This window comes from Bactrocera tryoni, chromosome 1 (assembly GCF_016617805.1).
Source record: "Bactrocera tryoni isolate S06 chromosome 1, CSIRO_BtryS06_freeze2, whole genome shotgun sequence".
Lineage (NCBI taxonomy): Eukaryota > Metazoa > Arthropoda > Insecta > Diptera > Tephritidae > Bactrocera > Bactrocera tryoni.
In genome coordinates, this window is record NC_052499.1 from 65712500 (window position 1) to 65728243 (window position 15744).

At 35.1% G+C, this 15744-nt stretch overlaps 4 protein-coding genes across 9 annotated transcripts; all 4 read left to right on the forward strand.

The window, feature by feature from the left end:
* The first annotated feature begins 327 nt into the window (after positions 1-327).
* LOC120770955 lies at positions 328-1394 on the forward strand. The gene is made up of 5 exons (XM_040098680.1): positions 328-454; positions 519-620; positions 693-731; positions 860-976; positions 1036-1394. Exons 1-5 carry the CDS (start codon positions 394-396, stop codon positions 1242-1244), a joined length of 528 nt encoding a protein of 175 aa, XP_039954614.1. The 5' UTR covers positions 328-393; the 3' UTR covers positions 1245-1394.
* A 263-nt stretch (positions 1395-1657) lies between these two features.
* LOC120770959 lies at positions 1658-2864 on the forward strand. Of its 2 annotated transcripts, XM_040098693.1 has the most exons (5): positions 1671-2059; positions 2153-2254; positions 2317-2355; positions 2419-2514; positions 2575-2864. In XM_040098693.1, exons 1-5 carry the CDS (start codon positions 1999-2001, stop codon positions 2784-2786), a joined length of 510 nt encoding a protein of 169 aa, XP_039954627.1. In that variant the 5' UTR covers positions 1671-1998; the 3' UTR covers positions 2787-2864. The 2 variants fall into 2 exon arrangements, with proteins under 2 accessions (XP_039954635.1, XP_039954627.1); XM_040098701.1 differs by lacking the exon at positions 2317-2355 and having other exon boundaries at positions 1658-2059.
* A 4097-nt stretch (positions 2865-6961) lies between these two features.
* LOC120766282 (alpha-2-macroglobulin receptor-associated protein) lies at positions 6962-8572 on the forward strand. The gene is made up of 5 exons (XM_040091683.1): positions 6962-7327; positions 7406-7621; positions 7687-7897; positions 7950-8311; positions 8369-8572. Exons 1-5 carry the CDS (start codon positions 7064-7066, stop codon positions 8495-8497), a joined length of 1182 nt encoding a protein of 393 aa, XP_039947617.1. The 5' UTR covers positions 6962-7063; the 3' UTR covers positions 8498-8572.
* Positions 8573-9390: 818 nt separating this feature from the next.
* On the forward strand, positions 9391-12537 carry LOC120779917 (abl interactor 2). Of its 5 annotated transcripts, none has more exons than XM_040112263.1 (8): positions 9391-9422; positions 9770-9944; positions 10009-10212; positions 10268-10938; positions 11015-11102; positions 11394-11405; positions 11578-11768; positions 11832-11995. In XM_040112263.1, the coding sequence occupies exons 2-8, from the start codon at positions 9811-9813 to the stop codon at positions 11993-11995; spliced, it is 1464 nt and encodes a 487-aa protein (XP_039968197.1). In that variant the 5' UTR covers positions 9391-9422; positions 9770-9810. The 5 variants fall into 5 exon arrangements, with proteins under 5 accessions (XP_039968197.1, XP_039968196.1, XP_039968200.1 ...); XM_040112262.1 differs by having other exon boundaries at positions 9416-9508; XM_040112266.1 differs by lacking the exon at positions 11394-11405 and having other exon boundaries at positions 9416-9508; positions 11590-11768; positions 11832-12537.
* Positions 12538-15744: the final 3207 nt, after the last annotated feature.

Genomic DNA, 15744 nt, shown 5'->3' on the forward strand with positions numbered 1-15744 from the left:
AAATTTATTTATAAAAACAATAAACAAAAACTGCAAATAAACATAATTTTACTTAATTTACTTCAATTTTAAGACTATTTGGGAGTTTGCGTTAGTTACGAGTGAAGATTTCTCTCTATATTGTAATATATGTATGTAAACTTTCATGCCTACCTAAACTATGAATCGATTTATTTTGAAAATGCATATGCACATCAGATAAAATAGTTCAAGTTGCAACAACAATAACAGGAAACCGTAAGAAAACCGTTGAATTGAATGTCAAAGTTAAGTTATCTGTTTTTGTCCTCATGTTACAATCGTCCATTTGCCTTTTGACCACCAAAGTCGTTGTACGTTTGTGTTCTCGTCTTTTTTCAAAGTCTTGTGTACTTTTTGTAATAATTTAAGAAAATGTTTCCCGCAGTACCTGCAGTTCGAGAAGACCATGTGCCAGTTAAGCGGTTCGTTTATAGTATGTACCCGAATAAATTTTCTCTCAAATACATTTATATTAATATATTTATGCATATATTTAGATGAGTCAAGCAGAACATATAACCTATATGTTGAGGGGCCTCCTTCTTCGATAGTCGATATAAGTCTTTTGAATAAAGTTACTGATCCTTGCTTAGACCCTGGTATGTTAAAGTTTTTATTATATTTGTATGTATTAACAAACAATTATAATTTCAAATATTTTATTTTTCAAGTCCGAAGTTATCCATTGGGTTCTGTAGTTGCATCTTACGGTGAGTATACTATATATAACAGTGTAATTGTAAAGTACCAATGATCCATTCGGTGCAACCGAAATTAACGAATTTTATTTTTTTTTAACATCTGATTGCATATAATTATTAATCCGCTAACTCTACAGGTCCAGTACATCAATTGCCGGTACGAGTCCCTAAGCTGTTGCAATCCATTGAGGAAGAAGATGATGAAGAGAGTTGTTCGTCTAATTCCGATGATGACATAAGTTCAGAGGCTTCAGGTGCTATTTAATTTAGTTGCATTCCTTTTCATTTATAACCGCATTTTTTTTATTTATAGGCAGTGAAGAAACAGCTGTGGAAAAGCGTAGGTTAAATAAACGAGTACTAAAGAGAGTCAAGATTATAAAGGAGAAAATTAAATATTTCACTAGAACTACAACAAAACAAGCGGAATGTCTCAATCAGTCGAACAATCGTACAAGAGAATGGAATGATCACGTACTCGAAGTGTTGGAAAACGTGGTCATTGACATGGGAACCGAATAATTTCTACCACACATGACCTACGATTATGAAAAAACACAAACAGTTTTTATGTGTAAAAAGTTGTTGGAATTCCTGTAACTGGGTGTGTTATCTGTATCTCACTTCATTGACTCTATTTAACACCTTGAATAAAAAATAACACCCCCCAAATTTTTGAATTTTGTTTTAAAAATTAGTTATTACATATTACAATTTGCCATCAATTACGGTGCCCACTGAGTGTAAATGTGCGTGTTGCGTAAATGGGAAAATACCCACTCTACGGGCAAACTTAGCGTTGATATGATCTGAAACATTTGCATGCGGTAGTTTTCCCCTTAGAAACTTATTTATTTAAGACATCTTCACGAAATTTTACATGGATTATTATCCAAGGCAAATATACAATCTCTGAAGAAATTGTTCAGATCGGACCACTATATCATAAAGCTTTCTGGTATGGATTATTTGCCGACAGTTAACGTGGAAATACAAATTTTGAGCCTTCAAGGCATATTAATTACCTAAAAGATACGTTATTAATGGAGATAACTTCCAGTTCAAAGCAAACATACTCTAAACGAATAGAGGCAATAAGATTAGAATATAACCGCTACATGTCATTCGGCCAACAAATACAATAAACCGTTAGCAATTCGTTGGAAAAAAGCTGTTGCCAAATCAACTGCTCGTCATTTAATTTCTAGTCAACATAAGTCCAATACCTTTGTCGTTTTGTCCATTTTTAATTTTGTTCCGCGCTTAAATCGCAAGCATGTTTCCCTCCACGGTCAAGATAAATGGTGAAGTTAGGAATGTCAGGTGTTTTATAACAGGTTGGTACATATGTACATATGTAAGCATATAAAATAATATGCATCCATGTAAATTTTCAATTTATACTACTATATATGTATACATTTATTTAGATCCGGTAAACCACCAACACTTCATCGACGTAGAAAGTGTTATAATGGATGCCCCTAAGGAACCAGTACGCAGAGAATTACATGACTCAATTTTTACACGAGGTAGTTTACTGACACGTACTCCTTAATTATTTTATTTCAATAATTTTTCCTTTGTATTAAAGTGCGGCAACTTCCAGAGAACGTTGTTGGTGCCACATTAGGCAAGTGCGAGTGCCTAAAAAGATCAAACACTTTCACATTCATTTTTATATTTTCTCTTTCAGACCTTACTACCGGTCAATACAGTTATATATGGAAACCTGACCTTGGGTGTGTATCCGACTCTGAGTCCATAAACACCTCATGTAGTGAAGAATCAAGTATTTAGAAATTAACTTTACATTGCTTAGCACCTTAATGGACATCGATTTTATTTTCAGTATTCGAAGAAGGAAATCCAGCTAGAAAACGTTCGTTTAATAAACGAATATTGTCGATTGTGCAGAAAATCGACGAGAGAGTAAGTGAATTCCGTGCTGAATTGGGCAATCAGCTAAGGGCTCTTCTTGACGACAATGAGAGGGGAAGGGCTTGGCAAGATCGTTTAAATACGGTTTTAACATTGCTTACCGAAGAAATGGACCTACATTGACTTATACATGCAGACAACCAAATTGCTTCACAATTACTATATTTTTAATTGACCGCACACAAGTGAACGGCACATATTCACACTTATTTTATATTTTTTATTAAGCATTCTTTAATTACTACTTTTAACCACTATTGTTTTCTGTATAGCAAGCAATGTAATTTTGAAAATTTTACTCTTTTCACCTGTTTATTATTTTGATTTATTTGCACTTTTTTGTTTGTATTTTTCCATCTATATTATTTTTAATTGTTTATACAGTGTTTGTGTATTTAACTTGAACGACTTAACTAAAAAATAATTTCGCGTATAGTGTTTGTTTGTATGGTTATAGATCTATCAATATAATAAACCCGTTTGGGCAAATCAGCAATTTGTTTTAATTTTAGCAAATTTGATATCGAAAGATCTGCGTGAAGGGGTTATATCCACTTGTAAATTTAAAAAATAGTTTTTTTGCATATATGTATGTACATATGTATATCGAATCAACAAATATTTTAGAATAGTACAATATAGTACAATCAATTCCCAAAACCTTATAGGGTTAAAGATAGTCAGTATTAAAAAAATAGATTTTTTGCATCTAAAGGATGATGCATTTCGAGGTTCCCTAGTTCTTTAAGGAAAATACACATTATAGAGTTTGGTTTTTGTTCGTGGAGAGAGGACTCAATTGCCTACTCAGTCCGAAGTAGCACCTGTGGGCAAAAGGAGAAGTTTCCCAATGTGTATAATAAATGCAACGACGGCTAATATGAACATACAAATATTGCGATACAAAAATATTGCTATGCATGCGTAGAATAAGCATTTGAAGTAGATGCCACTTAGGTGTTGCACCTCATTTTCATCCAACAACTCAGTATTGTCCGCAAATCATATGTTCCACTCAAGGAGACAAATGCGGAATGCAAACTTTGCTTCTTCCCACTGATGTTGCTTACTGCATTTTCTTGTTTACTATACAATTGCTAGACCCTTCCGCAGTGCGCATATGGTATATAATTGATTCATCTACAGGTACTTGAAGTGCGCCTAAAAAGCTGCAACCATAACTATTATACAACATAGCCACCCAAAGCGACTAACCAGCCATGAAGAACTTGGTGATATTTTCTGGTTTCCACAAGAAATATACTGAAGTCTTGTTGTATACTTATTATTGTAATTAACTGTGAAATAAATATTGTGAGTATTTGTTTGAGTTAATATACTATGCGAGAAAACTACAAAACGCCAAACGGCACAGAGGAACCCTTTTGGTGCATATCACAACTAAACTGTCACAATGTTCGGTTGCTTCAAGCGGCGCCAAACATATTGATACCAACATATTATAACCGGGTTCTTATGAATGAATCTTTATGAATTGCTGTTAGGCATTCAACTAAACACTGCAAAGGATAATAAATTTTAAAATTGTACATAATACAAATGTGTGGTATCTTTTGCTACAAACGACTTTGAAAACATATGTACTTCAGTATAAATCATCTCAAGCATAATAGATATCAGCTAAAAATAGCAAAGTTTTGCTACTGATATGTGGCTAAATGCGTACTGACATACTGCCTTAAATTGACAGCTTGGATTTCGCATTATAGCCTTTGTTTATATTATTCAATTAAGTAGATGACTGGGTATTAAATATGTTTCAGCAAATTATGTTCAAACAACAAAACGAGAGCACAAAGATGACTTCAGTGTATCTGAAAAACGTTTCAAAAAGTTCAGCTAGTATAATTTGGCCTTCCGGTTTTTCAACAGTTACTCACTTTATTGTTACACTGCTTTACAATACTGTAATTAATGCTCGAAAATTCTACGAAAAAAATGCGGCGGCTTTACAGAAGGTTTCAAGACCGGAGCATACTCTTGTAGAACCCCAAAGGTGATCTAGTCACTGATGCCCAGAGCATAGTTAAATTATGGAGGAACACCTCTCAGCCTGCTGAATGGCAGTGAACGCACAACACCAGGAGAAGGAGAACCCGATTCCCCAATCGATGACGATGGAGCAGACGTTCCATTACCCGACCATGAAAAAGTTCGAATAGCAATTGCCCGCCTCAAGAACAACAAAGCGGCAGGGGCCGACGGACTACCGGCCGAGCTATTCAAACACGGCGGCGAAAAACTAATAGGGAGCATGCATCAGCTTCTTTGTAAAATATGGTCGGACGAGAGCATGCCCAACGATTGGAATTTAAGTGTGCTATGCCCAATCCATAAAAAGGAGACCCCACAATCTGCGCCAACTACCGTGGGATTAGCCTCCTCAACATCGCATATAAGGTTCTATCGAGCGTATTGTGTGAAAGATTAAAGCCCACCGTCAACAAACTGATTGGACCTTATCAGTGTGGCTTCAGACCTGGAAAATCAACAACCGACCAGATATTCACCATGCGCCAAATCTTGGAAAAGACCCGTGAAAGGAGAATCCTTTATGCCGCGATGTCTGAATTTGGTATCCCCGATGGAACGATGAGCTGTACGAGATATACGACGACATTGACATAGTTCAGCGAATTAAAAGACAGCGGCTACGCTGGCTAGGTCATGTTGTCCGGATGGATGAAAACACTCCAGCTCTGAAAGTATTCGACGCAGTACCCACCAGAGGAAGCAGAGGAAGAGGAAGACCTCCACTCCGTTGGAAGGACCAAGTGGAGAAGGACCTGGCTTCGCTTGGAATATTCAATTGGCGCCACGCAGCGGAAAGAAGAAACGACTGGCGCGCTGTAGATAACTCGGCTATAATCGCGTAAGCGGTGTCAACGCCAATTAAAGAAGAAGAAGAATCCGGCTTGCTTTAGAATTAAATATTTATTTAGAACATAATTTTATTCACTTGGTATTTTCAATCGTATTTAATCAATTGTTTTGTACCGTGTTTTATTTAGTTTACATTATTTAGCATCCACTTTTAATTACGGGGCATCTCGACAGGATAAAATCTATGTCTTGCTAACTGTCAAATCTATTGCTATTGCCATTGCCAAATCTGTATGTGGGCATTTGTTATCATAAGATAATCATTTGCGCAAAGGCGTAGGGTAGGTAGGTTCGAGCTGATGTAGCGCATGCTTTGAGCTCTTGAAAAATTTATTTTATCATTTGCGAAGGTAGCATTTGGGTAGGTAGCTGATGTAGCCCATGTTTTGAGCCCTTGAACTGTTTAAATCCTTTATGTGGAAAATAAAAAAAGGACAAAGATCCTTTTGTTTACAAATGTATTTCTGGGAAAAATGAAATAATAACAAAGGATAAAGATCCTTTTTTACAAATGTATATTTCTGGGAAAAATAAGATAATAAGGAAAAGATCCTTTTTTTACAAACGTATTTCTGGGAAAAATAAGAATTCATATTTTTGGACTACTATGTCATAATTCTGGCATACATTTTATATACCAATTAAAACAATAAATTTAAAATGAGCAATGATATTTTGATTTTCGCTAGTATAAGTTTATTAAATTTAAGATTTCGCTTATTCCCAAACCAATTTGCATAATTTTTCTGTAAATTAACAATATTAAACTAAATAATAATTTTTTGAAAAAATATTATTTTAAAAATGTACTTTATTTTTATAATATAACACAACCGTCTCAATACTCGCTCTTCTAATTTTCATTTTACCGAAATGAAAATGCCGTCGGCATATGTGCAAATGGGATATGTTGCATCTTCGAAATTTTCATAGAAATGAAAACTGCGCTGTCAAACTGCTGAAGTGACAGCTTATAGCTTACGATATATGGCATACGAATTAGTTTGCGATATATTGTAAGATATAAGCAATGTGGAGTCTCCACAGGCAATAGGCACGGCAATACAGTTCGCAAGACATAGATTTTATCCTGTCGAGATGCCCCGTTATGAAAGCATTCAGTGTTGCCGTGAGCTCAGAACAGTGTGGATATGAGCTGTTCTGGACGCTAACTACAATTTTAGTATGAAATTTAAATGTATGAATACACAGTACTAAATAATTTAAAATATATGTATATATATTCCCAAAGTATAAGGAAGTGAGTAAAACCTAAAAAATACAATATCATACACTTTTTTATAGCAATATATACGTTTAGAACTGATTAAGTGACCACTACAAAATGTCCACAAGTAATCGGTTCTGCAACATCCGTCTTCTAAATTTTAGACAACACTAATCTGCACCGTCGGCACTTTATAAGAATTTCGGCAATTAAATTTTTCATACGGTGTAGATTTTTCTTAGATTAGTTTATAACAAAAGTTTAAATTATGAAGATTTTTATGCACGTTGTGCTGGTGATTTTGCTCTTGCAAATGCACTTGGCAATTGGCGATAAAAAGCAGAGCAAGAAATATTCCCGTGAAGCTAATGAACAACAATACAACACACAACAAAAACAACACAAGTCGAAAGAAAAATCGTATGAAGGCGAGTTTAAGCTTACAACTGAGCGATATGACCCCGACTTCCGTAATCTACAACGACCTTTCCGAATGGCCAAACTAAATTTGGTCTGGGCTAAGGCACAAAATGTAAGTGATAACAATACTATACACATACCTAAATAGGTTACAAATAATTAGGACTAATATTAATTTTTTTACAATTAGAGACTGACTGAGCCAAAACTGAAGTCTTTGTATATGGAACTTAAAATACAAGATAAGGAAGAGATCGCATGGAAACAATTGAGCTCACAGCATAAAGATAAGGAAGGCATTAAAGAAGCTGAACTACGCCAAAAATTGGTTGGTATAATGAGCACGTACGATCTGTTGGAACATTTCGAAGATACGCAAGATAAAGACAAGGTTAAACCATATAAGGTAGGTAGTATATGGATTAATAATAGACAATAACATTATTTATTAAAAATCGTAACATTTGCTAGAAATTTTATGACCCAGAAGATAACCATTTGAATAAAAGTGCATTTAAGGACAAAAAATTAAATCGCCTTTGGGCCAAGGCAGAAGTAGCTGGATTCACTAAGGAAGAACTGGATTCACTTAAGGAAGAATTTCAACATCATCAAGATAAAGTCGATGTATACTATAGTTTATTGGAAGATATAGGTTCCACGAGCGACCCAAAGCATGAAAGTATGTAATAATTTATAGCTGATTATACATTATTAATTTTATACATTTGTAGATGCCGTAAATGAAGATGAGCTTGATATATTTAACATGGTCGCAAATGATCCCAATGAAAATGAAATTAACACTCCTGAAATGAATTTGAAAAAATATGAAAGCGACATAAATAAATTGCGCGATCACCATCATGGTATTAAAGATCATTATGAACGTTTGGAACGTTTGGTTTCTTCCGGACCGCACAGTCAGGAATTTGTTGAACCAAAAGTACAAGGCCTATGGCGCGTTGCACAAGCCAGCAATTTTACGGAAAAGGAATTGAGTTCGATTAAATATGAATTGCACCATTTCGAAAGCAGGCTACTCAAACTTCGCAATCTACATGCTGAGCATGCAATGCAAAAAGAGAAATACAAAGTAGATATTCGAAATTAACGCTTACAGATCGTTTTTTAACAAAATATATTTTTTCAGAATGAGAAGCAAAAGGACAAAAGCGGTCGCTTCGAAGATATGGAAGATCATATTAAGAAACAAACACGTAAAGTGGAAAAAATACAAGATAGTATTGAAAAAACTATTTTCAGACATTCGGAGCTGTAATGTCTTCTTAAATTGCCAACTGGCGAACTTTTCAACTTTTTGCAATAAATTCGAATAAACTAATTTAATATTTAAGTAAATAGATGCCAAATTTGAATAAATATAATGTATATAGGGCTCATTAATCTTATTTTATATAAGATAGTATATACACGAAACCGTATGTATATATGTACATTAACTTCTTCATATGCTATTTTGATACTGTTGAATTCATCTCTGCCAAAAGATCTTTAATAATAAAAATATTATTTTTCATGTTAAAAAGTATTAAGTAAATAGTTAAACGCTCACTTACCTTAAGACATTTTGCTAATTTTATTTTTACAAACAGTTAGGAATCATTAACCGATTGTTCTGACATAGAAACTTATAATCCACTTAGAGGACACGTGAGTTAAGATCATATCCAAGCGACAATTTTTTCGGCAGAATGCTGTAAAATTCTATTATTTTATTTACATCCAATGAAATTTCATTGTTCTAGTGTATAACATGTCTTCTCGCTCAACTCCTTTTAGAACTTCATTTCAGTCCCGGTCTAGGGAATTTTCCTTAAATTCTTTGACACATTTTTATTTCAGTAATATTTCTTTTTTTTTATCCATTATAAGAATTGTGAAAGATAATTTAAATGGTGTTTTGGCGGGATACAGTTTTAAGACCACTGTAAAGTCTTAAATATCAAAACCATATATTTTCATAAAACGTGCCATTTACTTTTAATGTAAACATATATTTAGTGAAACAGTAGTTTTATAAAAAATATAAAATAAAATAATTACACCGAATTAAATAATTTCAATAAAAAAAAAATATTCTAGGAAAATAAAAAATGCAACACTTAATATTATTTGACATTTTCTTTTGTTCCTGTTATCCGTTATATAGTTCGTCATCGTCGTATTTTTTGCAGTCGAAAAATGTGAGCTCATATTTATTGCAAATATTTTCATTATATTGGCACAATAAATATATCTTAAATTGTCAGAAAGTGGACAAAATATTTAGGTAAATTTATAAGAAATGAATGTGGACAGTAAATGTGTTTTTATTACCGTAAACTAATCAAGAGGAAATCACACGTCAGGGCGCTCCCAATTATGTTGTAGATTGCGTTGAAGTCGCTGCCGGCGTCGGCGCTGACGTCTATTGACATATCTGCAGTAATACGTTTTCGGCGACAACACCCGCAAAGATATTTTGCAGTTGCCCACCGACAAACAAACCAATATAAATAATGTAAAATATTAAAATAATTCTTTATTTTAGCGGAATCAACTTATTTTTGTACTGTTGCCGTATGGTCGGTCATGGCCAGTGAAAACATAATGGACGAATTAGCATCATTAATACGTACGGAAATTCCGGATGGCAGACAAAGCTTGCGTGATAGTTACACAAATTTGGAACGTGTTGCAGATTACTGTGAGGACACGTATTATCGGTCTGTATTAGAGTCTTAGAAATAACTTTACAATACATATTAATGTAATACTAATTTGATTTAGTGAGGAGAATAAAAAAGCAGCACTAGAGGCTACCAAAAACTATACAACGCAGTCATTGGCCAGTGTGGCATATCAGATAAATACCCTCGCTTATAGTTATATGCAACTTTTAGAGTTGCAAGCACAACAATTATGCGAAATGGAATCACAAATGAATCATATTGCTCAAACTGTGCAAATACACAAAGAAAAAGTGGCACGACGGTAAGATTATCATATAATTTTGTGTGCACATAATATATAAGTATATTCATTGCAGTGAAATTGGTGTTCTTACCGCTAACAAAGTAAGCTCACGTCAATTCAAAATAGTCGCGCCCATTAATCCAGAAAAACCAATCAAATATGTACGCAAGCCAATTGACTACTCGATATTAGATGAAATAGGTCACGGTGTTAATTCTACGCAAACACGCCAACAAAAACATCGTGGATCCAGTCACGGGTCTATACAATCATTGGCAACATCTTCGCTGGCACCTTCCGTAGGTCCGCCACCAACTACAAAACCACCAACACCACCGCAAATGACACGCGGAAATACTGGTACACTGGGTAAATCGTCAATGAGTAATACCGGTACTCTTGGCAAAAGTTCGCGTGAATATCGGACGCCACCGGTTGTTAATCCACCCCAAGTGCCTTCGCACTATGCACCCAACTATCCGATTGGTCATCCAAAACGTATGTCATCAGCTTCCTCAAGCACCACGGTCACTGGTATCAGCAGCATGGGTATTGGTGGTCCGGGCAGTACAAGCGGTGCGCCAAGTGTAGTTAGTGAACGTGAACGTGGTGGTGGTTATAGTGCACTGCCTATGCCGCCTAGTCAGCAAATAGCAACACATGTCAATTTACCATCAGCGGGTATGATGCAATCTTTGCCACCACCACCGCCAACAACATACGACGATCGAAGCAGCATGCCGCGTAAGTGTAAATTTACTATATTAAGTAAATAAATGCACAATCAGACTATATTAATTAATTATTAATTGCATTTTAGCGCCACCATCGCCACTCACTGTTTCACAACATGAAATTAGCGAGCAAAGTCACATTGGCATGCACACACTGGGCAGAAATCACAACAGGTATGTTATGCTGTGTTGCTTGCTCTTTATTCAAAACTCGATAACTGTCAAGAAATGCAAATACGTTACAAAGTTCAATATGCAAAGTTGTTTGACACTGGCTGTCAGATATTTTAGCGAATTAACTTAGTAATAAACAAGAAAAAAGTTATCTGTCTATCTTGGTCTATAATATACCCTATTTAGGGTATAAAAGAGTTAAGTTATCGAGTTTCGGTATTAAATTGTATGTTGTAAAATATTAAAAGAATTGTTATTCATTTATAATATTTCATAATTGCACACATTAAGGAATGGTAACAGGTAAAATAAAAGAAAAAAGATTTCTATGTAAATTAAAAATACACTATTTTCTTGGTTATCGGCCATAATACATTCACAAAACAATAATTGCGATTACAGTCAGTTGTTTTCTCTTTAATTTCGAATAACTACTTCTTATCTTATAAAGCATTGTTTGTCCACCTTTTTAAAGAAATAATTTCAGTGTGAACTTTGCAAGACCTGGCTCACAGTCGCCACCACTACCACCTCCACCACCACCGGAGGAGGAACATCAGGACTTTGGACGGCCAAGGACATCAGCAGGGCAAGGTCAATTGGCGCCTATCGTGCCCGAGGATCAGAATTTACCCGGTTGGGTGCCAAAGAACTACATCGAAAAGGGTATGTACAAATAAAATTCCACAACAAATATAAGTGTGTACAAATGTCTTGCGGTAATTACAGTTGTCGCAATTTACGATTATTATGCCGATAAAGATGACGAATTGAGTTTTCAAGAAAGCTCCGTATTGTATGTGCTAAAGAAAAACGATGATGGCTGGTGGGAAGGCGTTATGGACGGTGTGACCGGCCTCTTTCCGGGCAATTACGTGGAACCATGTGTGTAAACGTGTGTGAGCATGTAGCGTGTCAATGACACTTAGTGTTTTTTAAGTGGATCTAAAGTCAAATACATAGCTGAAATCACACTCGTGCACATATGTCTGTACGTATGTACACTGCCTAATTCGTCATTCGACTACGCCGCCAATTGGTATTGCAAGTATTTACATAGCATTATCACAATTACCAGCAAGTTATATTAAAAGGTATATTATCAGGCAAAGCTGAGTGTAAAACAATTCCAATATCTAACATGAATAGCATTAAAAAGTCTGCATTTAAGTGCGCAGTTATTCCACGTAGTTTAAAATTAAAAGCAAAAAATTAAAAAAAAAAGATAATAATAATAACAATTAAGCATAATATTGGTGAATGTAATGTGAATAATGTATGTCCTTTCGACACGAAATTCTGCGCAAAAACTAAAAAACAATATTACCGTTATGCCACGCATTCTTTGTGTGACGGAAGTCTGCAGCAAAGGTCATACATTCAACATAAAACATTTTTATAGCATTTTTTTTTACAAAACAAAAAAAAAAAAAAAGAAGAAAACAATAATAATAATAACAATGAAGTGAACACGTTGTTAACCTTATTCAGGCGTATGAAGCACAGATAACGAAAGTAAAGTTACGTAGAGAACAATAATATACTAGCTGCAATTAACTGAATTAATTCAATTATGTATTCTAACTAACTTATAAGTATTTGTGTATGAGGCGCAACAATGCTCGCAACGATTCCTTTTTATACGCCACCTTCTCCCCATTTGTATGTATGTAAATCTTTTATTAATAATATTATATAAATGTCTTCGATTTATACAATACCCACTACCATATGCTATACTATATACCTTGCATCAACGATATTCAACGTGTGTTTGTGTGCTGCCACAAAAGCAGCAAGCAGCAAGCGGCAAAAAGTCAAAAATCGTATGTGGTTAGCACAGTGTTGTGTTGGTATGCCAAGCATTGTGCACACAAGCGCAGACATGTACAAGCATTTACCACAAACAACTGGTTTCTTTGAAAAATTGGCACATAGTGTCAAACTATTTTGCATGTGTTGCATTTTTTATAAATTTATATGAAGTTGGCATTTTTGTACACAAATTTTTGCATAAATGAAATACTTTATTACCTCCTGGTATAGTTTATGCTCAATTATCTATTATTATTATTTTTATTTTAATTATTATTATGTAAAGCTTGAATTAATTATTGTAATATTAATAATGAAACCATTATTTTTATTAGAATTATATGTTCACAAATCTAGCTGCACAGGTGGTAAGTGTAAACACCAATACTCCTGTATAAGCCTTTGCTATGCTATAATTTCATTTATATTAGTTAAACGTGAATTTATTAAAAATACAAATATATATATATACATATACTTACCTATATGAAAGTAAAATAAATGAAATGATAATTACGCATACATACGTATATTATTACTATTGTATTAACTTAGATAATATAAATAATCACAATGGAAATAAATGCTAAAGATGGAATTAAAAAATGTGCAGTTTTTCATAAAGAGACATACTTCACTACAACTTTTTGAGATATAACGTGTGATCCAAGTAGAGGTTCTTTTTCCAATAGCCTTTTTTTGACAGACCACGCGTGCGTGATCAAGCTGTCAGTTTATTTTTCTTCAGTATTGTTTGGCATTGCATCATGTAAAGACTTACGCTTGAACAACGTTTATAAATCGTTCAACTTTATTACGAAAGTTTATGTTCCGTAAAGAATGTGTTACGCGCGCTTCGCTCAACTTATGGTCAACATAATCGGCCTGCTGAGCGTACTATTCGCAGCATCAATTTGAGATCCAGTAATCATTATTGCAGAATATTCGACCGAATGGACCACGACCATCCGGCAGTGAAGAAAATACAGCAGTCGTAGCTGGGGGTGTACACGAAGGCCGTGGAGAGACGATGCGGCGTCGTTCGCAGCAACTCGGACAGATGTATGGAACGACTTGGCGCATTTTACGTCGAGATCTCAAATTGAAAACGTACAAAACACAGCTTCTGCAAGAACTGAAGCCGCTCGAACTTTTCAAGTGACATCGCTTCGCTCTCTGAGCTCTAGGAAAGTTCCAAGAATATCTGACGTTCTCGAGCCAAATTTTGTTCAACGATGGGGCCCATTTCGGGCTCAATGGTTATGTAAACGAGCAAAATTGCCGCATTTGGGACGAAGAACAAACTGAACAGATTCAAGAACTGGCATTTTATCCAAAAAAACAACAATTTGGTGTGGTATTTGGGCAAGCGAAATCATCGGTCCATATTTCCTCAAAAAGTTTTGATGCTTGAAATTAAAGCTCGTAATCGATATCGCATCAATCAATGCATTTATTGAGATAACACTTCGATGAGCAAATAATTTCACAATTTGGGCCCGTCGACTGGCCACCATGATCGTATGATATCACACAGCTAGACTTTTTCTTGTTGGGATATGTAAAGTCTAAAGTCTATGCGGATAATCCCGCTTCGATTTAGGCAAACATCACGCGTGCCATGCTAAAGTTCCCAGCCGAAATACTCGAACGAGTCATCGAAAATTGGACCAATCGATGGACCATCTGAGACGTAGCCGTGGCCAACATTTAAAAGAGATAATTTTAAAAAATAAATGCCAACGACTGTTCTTTCGAAGGATAATGAACATTCCCCATCAAATTTGAAGTTTCTGTGTTTTTTCTTTAAAAAAGTAGGAAACCTCGAAATGGATCATCCTTTAGATTTGAAATTTTGCATACGTTCTTTTCTCCCCAAGAACCTGCTCATTTGCCGGAATCGCCACTATCATGAGTCTGCAAAGAAATGAAGAGCTGTTTTGATTATTTTGCGTAGTTCCTATGGGTTTGAAATCCGAATCGGAAAATTATTTTAATTTTGTTGTTGCTTTTGTAGCGGCAAAGAATAAACATAACTGAAGTTTTTTAGTGGAATGGTGCCGAATCGACAGTCTTCGGCCGAATAATAATCCGAGTCCATACCGGTTACTCACTCCAACTATCATGGGAACAGCTTTTTGTCATAGAGCGTCATTAGTAAGTACTAAATACATTTCTTTTTCCCAGTGAAACTATTTGTGGTACAAGCATCAGGAAGGTCTCTATGAAGCGTCCAAAAATATCTTTTTTGTATCTCCTTAATATCTTGATGAAATCGTTCACCTTGTTCTCCACTCGCATCAACATTTTTTGGAAAGTAGTCGAGGTGAGAATGAAAAAAATGTAATCTTAGACTCATAGACATAAAGCTTGAAGATCTTTTAACATTCCTTTGATGATTTTTCTGTAGTTAGCGTCTTTGTTATCGCCTAAATATTGTTCTATGACCTACTTAAAGGATTGCCTTGCTCTTTGAAGATCCGTCGCGGTTGTAATGAACCTTGGATCAGCCATAAGTCGTCGAATATCTGGTCCAAAGTAAACACCTTCTATCATTTTCATCTCTGAGAGACCTGGAAATTTGGAAACTCTAGGAACTAACTTTACAAATGGCTTCATGGACATCAGCTTTATGAGAAGTGGTAGTCGAAGAGGAGGCACCAAAATTTCATGTACAACGTTTTTTCGGAACTTTAAGCTTCCTTTGAAGCCAACATATTTCAAATTGACATAAATGGAAGCATAGAAACCGCCATTGTAAAGCAAAGCTACTTTAAGAGAAGCTCCTGTTTTTGAGCCTTAATCCTAGCGCCCAACTGCGTTTTTG

Excerpts from the sequence above, each read along its gene's own strand:
- LOC120770955 (XM_040098680.1), top strand. The coding sequence starts at position 394 with ATGTTTCCCGCAGTACCTGCAGTTCGAGAAGACCATGTGCCAGTTAAG. Across the intron at positions 732-859 it reads TTCTGTAGTTGCATCTTACG|GTCCAGTACATCAATTGCCG; the intron begins GTGAGTATACTA and ends CTAACTCTACAG. Across the intron at positions 977-1,035 it reads CATAAGTTCAGAGGCTTCAG|GCAGTGAAGAAACAGCTGTG; the intron begins GTGCTATTTAAT and ends TTTTATTTATAG.
- LOC120770959 (XM_040098693.1), top strand. The coding sequence starts at position 1,999 with ATGTTTCCCTCCACGGTCAAGATAAATGGTGAAGTTAGGAATGTCAGG. Across the intron at positions 2,060-2,152 it reads TGTCAGGTGTTTTATAACAG|ATCCGGTAAACCACCAACAC; the intron begins GTTGGTACATAT and ends ACATTTATTTAG. Across the intron at positions 2,356-2,418 it reads CGTTGTTGGTGCCACATTAG|ACCTTACTACCGGTCAATAC; the intron begins GCAAGTGCGAGT and ends TTTCTCTTTCAG.
- LOC120766282 (XM_040091683.1), top strand. The coding sequence starts at position 7,064 with ATGAAGATTTTTATGCACGTTGTGCTGGTGATTTTGCTCTTGCAAATG. Across the intron at positions 7,898-7,949 it reads GAGCGACCCAAAGCATGAAA|ATGCCGTAAATGAAGATGAG; the intron begins GTATGTAATAAT and ends ATACATTTGTAG. Across the intron at positions 8,312-8,368 it reads TGCAAAAAGAGAAATACAAA|AATGAGAAGCAAAAGGACAA; the intron begins GTAGATATTCGA and ends ATATTTTTTCAG.
- LOC120779917 (XM_040112263.1), top strand. The coding sequence starts at position 9,811 with ATGGCCAGTGAAAACATAATGGACGAATTAGCATCATTAATACGTACG. Across the intron at positions 9,945-10,008 it reads TGTGAGGACACGTATTATCG|TGAGGAGAATAAAAAAGCAG; the intron begins GTCTGTATTAGA and ends AATTTGATTTAG. Across the intron at positions 11,769-11,831 it reads AAAGAACTACATCGAAAAGG|TTGTCGCAATTTACGATTAT; the intron begins GTATGTACAAAT and ends CGGTAATTACAG.